General features: G+C 41.3%; 1 protein-coding gene across 1 annotated transcript; it reads right to left on the bottom strand.

Moving 5' to 3' along the window:
* Positions 1 to 301: 301 nt before the first annotated feature.
* On the bottom strand, positions 302 to 2,789 carry LOC148581631 (uncharacterized). Its single transcript, XM_088492974.1, has 2 exons — positions 2,661 to 2,789; positions 302 to 799 (listed from the first exon to the last, which is right to left on the bottom strand). Exons 1-2 carry the CDS (start codon positions 2,787 to 2,789, stop codon positions 302 to 304), a joined length of 627 nt encoding a protein of 208 aa, XP_088349100.1.
* Positions 2,790 to 4,636: the final 1,847 nt, after the last annotated feature.

The raw sequence follows: 4,636 nt of genomic DNA on the forward strand, positions 1-4,636 counted from the left end.
CATAGCCATTAAGAAAGCTCCATTTGGACTTCTTTAGCTCTAGAAAAGCTCTTTTGAGTTCAAGGAGGTCAGATCTTGACAGCATCTGCAGTGCTTTCTCTGCATCCGAATCAGACTTTTGCTCTAGCTCCTCAATTTCAGCCAGAAAATATTTGAAATTGTATAAAAACACACAAACTCATAGTTGAATTCAAAAATGTAAATTTTGCACTAAAACCTATGAAAATATAATAAAACTCAAATAAAACATGCTAAAAACTATATGAAAATGATGCCAAAAAGCGTATAAAATATCCACTCATCAGTCGCCTTTTTTAAACCTCCTGTTTTGGACCCTACGGTTGTACCGTAATGCTAACCTTTGCTTCAGCGCCACTTCCAATAAGTGGGCCATCTCCCTAGTCTCATCTATCAGGTCCTTCTCAGTCGCTTCATCGCTTCCTCCGAGGAGTAGTCTTGGTCTCGGTTCCCCAACTTTCACGGGAATCACCGGATCCACACCATAAGTAAGCCAGAAAGGCGTCTCCCAGGTAAAAGATTGTGGTGTGGTTCTATAGGACCGCAGTACTGATGCTAACTCATCTGCCCAGGAGCCCTTCCTCTTATCTAGGTGCTTCTTCAGCCCGCTTAGGATGACCTTGTTCGCTGCCCCAGCTTGTTTGTTGCTTTGGGGGTACTCAACAGAGGAGAACTTTTGTTTGATTTCAAGGCCTGACAAGAATTTTCCAAATTTCTTGTTGAAAAACTGTGTATCGTTATCCGACACCATGACCACCGGGATTTCAAACCTCACGATCACCTGTCTCCAAAGGAACCTTCGACAGTTCACAGATGATATGCTTGCCCAAGTTTCAGCTTCCACCCACTTGGTGTAAAAATCTATGGCTACAAGTAGATATTTGAGCTGTCCTGGGGCCACTGGGAAGGGAGCCAATAGGTCGACTCCCCATTGAGAGAAGGGTCATAGGGCTATAACGGAGCTTATCTCTTTTGTCGGTGAGTTATGGAAGTTCGCATTTTGTTGGCATTTCTTAACAAACTTGCAAGCATCAACCATCATAGATGGCCAATAGTAACCGGCTCTAATGAGCTTTCGAGCTAAGTATTTCTCCCCAATGTGGTGTCCGTAGCATCCCTCATGTACTTCTCTCAGGACATACTCCGTCTAATTGAGACGCAAGCACTTTAGCAAGGGTTGGTTGAGCCCTATCTTGTATAGCTACCCCTATACCACTGCGTACTTGGCAGCCTCTTTTTTTTACAGGGTTTGCTTCTTTCTCATTTTCTGATAACTCTCCTTACTCGAAAAAATGTTGGATCGGGCTGGTCCATGACGGAGGTTCCTCTTGACCCTAGGCCAAGCAAAGGGTCATCGATGGATCCTTTACCAGGCCCTGGACGAGAGACCAATTTCCTATTCCGGGCTTGGTGCTCGCCAATTTTAACAAAAGGTCTACTCTATTATTTATTTCTCTGGGTACATGTTAGACCACTACCCCCTCAAAATCCTTGCATAACTGTTTGATTCTTTCCAAATATTTTTGCAATAACGGGTCCCGAGCTTGGTATGTCCCGTTTACTTGGGCTGTCATGACTTGAGAGTCGCTATTAACTTCAAGCTATGCCACCCCAACCTCCTTGCCTAGAATCAAGCCGCCAATAATAGTTTTTGTATTTGGCTTGGTTGTTCGAGACCAGGAACTCAAATTTTATAGACTTCTCGTAAGTTATTCCTTTCGATCTTTCTAAAATGATCCTGGCTCTTCTGAATGCTTGGTTGGAAGCTCCATCTACGTGGAGCTTCCACCGTGTTCTCGAGACCTCAGGAGCATCTCCAGTCACTTCAACCAAGAAATCAACTCCCTAAAGCACCTTCTTGAGAAATATATGTGCTGTTGTTGCTTGTTCTCTTCTTGGACCAAGGTGGCCGCCATGGCCTACTCTGTGACTGTCAGGTACATGTACAAAGTCTCCCTTTCTTTTGGTTTACCGAGAACTGGTGGCTCTGATAAGATTTTTTTGAAGTGGTTGAAAGCTTCTTCGCAGGCCAGGTTCCACTTCAAAGTCCATCCCCTTCTTCATCAAGTTGAAGAAAGGTAGCTGCCGAGGCACCGAGAAAGTGAGATAGGGTTGTGAATCTCCCCACTAGCCTTTGTATGTCTTTCACGCATCCAGGGCTTGTCATGCGAAAAATGACTTCATACTTATCCGAGTTGGCTTCTACTCCTATTTGTGTTATTATGAATCCAAGGAATTTCCCTACTTCCATGGCAAGTGCGCACTTCAGAGGTTCAACCTCATGTTGTGATTTTGGAGTGAATCAATGATGACCCTCAGGTCAGTTACCAGGCTACTCGGTTTGGCAGTCTTCAACAACATGTCATCTACGTAGGCCTATACCAACTTGCCAATATGGTCCCTGAAGACCTTGTTCATCAATCTTTGGTATGTCGCCCCCGTGTTTTTCAGCCCGAACGGCATGACCTTGTAATAGTAAGTCCCTCCTGGCATTATAAACGTCGTTTTTTCTCGTCAGGCTGATGCATTGGGATCTGGTTGTATCCCGAATATGCATCCATGAAGCTTAAAAATCGATAGCCCACTGCCGAGTCCACCAAGGCATTAATGTTGGGAAGGGAAAATGAGTCCTTGGGACACACCTTGTTGAGATTTGAGTAATCAACATACATCCTCCACTTCCCATTAGTTTTTTTCACAAGCACCACATTTGAGAGCCATGTGGAGTAGTCGAGTTCCCTGATGAAGCCGGCTTCGAATAAACTAGCCATCTACCTGGCTACCTCGTCAGCTCTTTCTGATGACATCTTTCTTCTTCTCTTTGTGGCTGGCTGGGCCTTCGGTTTCATGGCTAGGTGATGTGACATGAAGTCGAGATCTCTTACTGACATGCCGACTGAAGTCCAGGCATAAAGGTCTCCATTCACGCTAATAACATCAATCAAAGGTTCCTTTAATTCATGGGGGAGGTTACGATTCACAAACGTGAATTTATCCTCCATGTCCCCTACCCGAAACTTCTCCAGGTCGCTGATGTGAGCAAAATCATCGGTTAGGAATTTCTTCTCGGTTAGAGAAAAATAACTTTGTTGCAAGTATAGTTCTAAACCGACAAGTAATGCTCAATCAGATTTTAATTTTGGTTGTCACAAGTCCAACCCAATAAAAATAACCGAGAGTATTAGTCTCAGGTCATCTTCTCAAAGGAATTGCTATGAGGTATGCATATTATTGGTTATGGTATTCAAGGGATGGGTTGGTAAAAGTGCAAGAAATTAAATGACAAAAAAATAGAACAAACAACTAAAGAAAGCAATTACTAAAGAGAGGCATTCATGGCAAGGATTGAGAATATAGGCTTTCTATCCTAGTCATCAATCATCATACAATAATTAACAAGAGCTAATCCTATTTAGTCATCTCCAACATAGGAAGAAGGTATAATGTTATCTTCACTTGAGAGAAAGTCAAATAAGACTAGTTAATCTCAATCCAAAAGTCCTAATCAACTCACTAATTGAATTAGCAAGAGATTAGAGTCAATGGAAACAATATTAACTAACAACTCTAGATCACCAAGCTAAATTGGATATTGATCACTCAAGATTGCCCAATTCCTCTTTTCAAGCCAAAAATGCTAAAAAAAACTACTCTAAATCTAAGCCAAGCATTTTGTCAAACACTTGGTAGGCATAAAAGAAAAGCATGATAAATTGTAAGAATTAATAAAATCTACTACTACCCAATACAAAAAATTAACAATAGCAACTCAAATAAGCAAGAAAGAAACATAAAAAATAAAATTGCATTAAAGGAAAGGAAAATTAACAAGAGTTCATCAACACAAAAATGACATAAAAGGAAAAATTAACAAGAAGAACTAAGAGAGCAAAGATGTAATAACAAGAAATTGAAAGGAAAATAAGATGAAAACAAGAATTAAACCTAAATCTAAAGGAAATCTAACCTAATTCTACCCTAATTCTAGAGAGAAGAGGGAGTTTCTCTCTCTAGAAAACTACCTATAACATGATGCTAACCTAATCTAATTGCTCCTCTCTTGTCCAATCTTCAATTCTGCATGAAATAGCCTTAGAAATGAGTTGGATTTGGGCCTGAGAAGCTCAAAAATCGCCCCAATGAAATCACTTTAATGAGGTCACGTGATCAGCATCACGCGTGCACGTCGCTGGCAAATTTCTTCCTCACGTGTACGTGTGGGCGACGCGTGGCATGGCTTGAAAGTCCTTTACACGCGTACGCGTGGGTGACGCATGCGCGTGGCCTGCAATTTTCCAAATGCTCATCTATTCATGAATTCTCCACTTTGCATGCTTTTCTCTTCACCTCTTCCATCCAATACTTGCCATATGAATCTAAAATCACTCAACAAACATCTCAAGGCATCGAATGGAATTAAAGAGAATTAAAACTAGCAAATTTAAGGCCTAAAAAGTATGTTTTCACTCTTGAGCACAAATTTAAGGAGAATTACAAAAGCATGCTTTTCATTGAATAAATATGAGTTAAGTTGATAAAATCCCCTAAATTAAGCACAAGATAAACCACAAAATTGGGGTTTATCAGTCGCCTTGTAGTTCAGGCCTCAGGCGCTCAT

This window comes from Arachis ipaensis, chromosome B10, assembly GCF_059453495.1.
Source record: "Arachis ipaensis isolate K30076 ecotype BB chromosome B10, ASM5945349v1, whole genome shotgun sequence".
Classification (NCBI taxonomy): Eukaryota; Viridiplantae; Streptophyta; class Magnoliopsida; order Fabales; family Fabaceae; genus Arachis; species Arachis ipaensis.

Excerpts from the sequence above, each read along its gene's own strand:
- LOC148581631 (XM_088492974.1), bottom strand. The coding sequence starts at position 2,789 with ATGGCTAGTTTATTCGAAGCCGGCTTCATCAGGGAACTCGACTACTCC. Across the intron at positions 800-2,660 it reads ATTACTCAAATCTCAACAAG|GTGATCGTGAGGTTTGAAAT; the intron begins GTGTGTCCCAAG and ends CTTTGGAGACAG.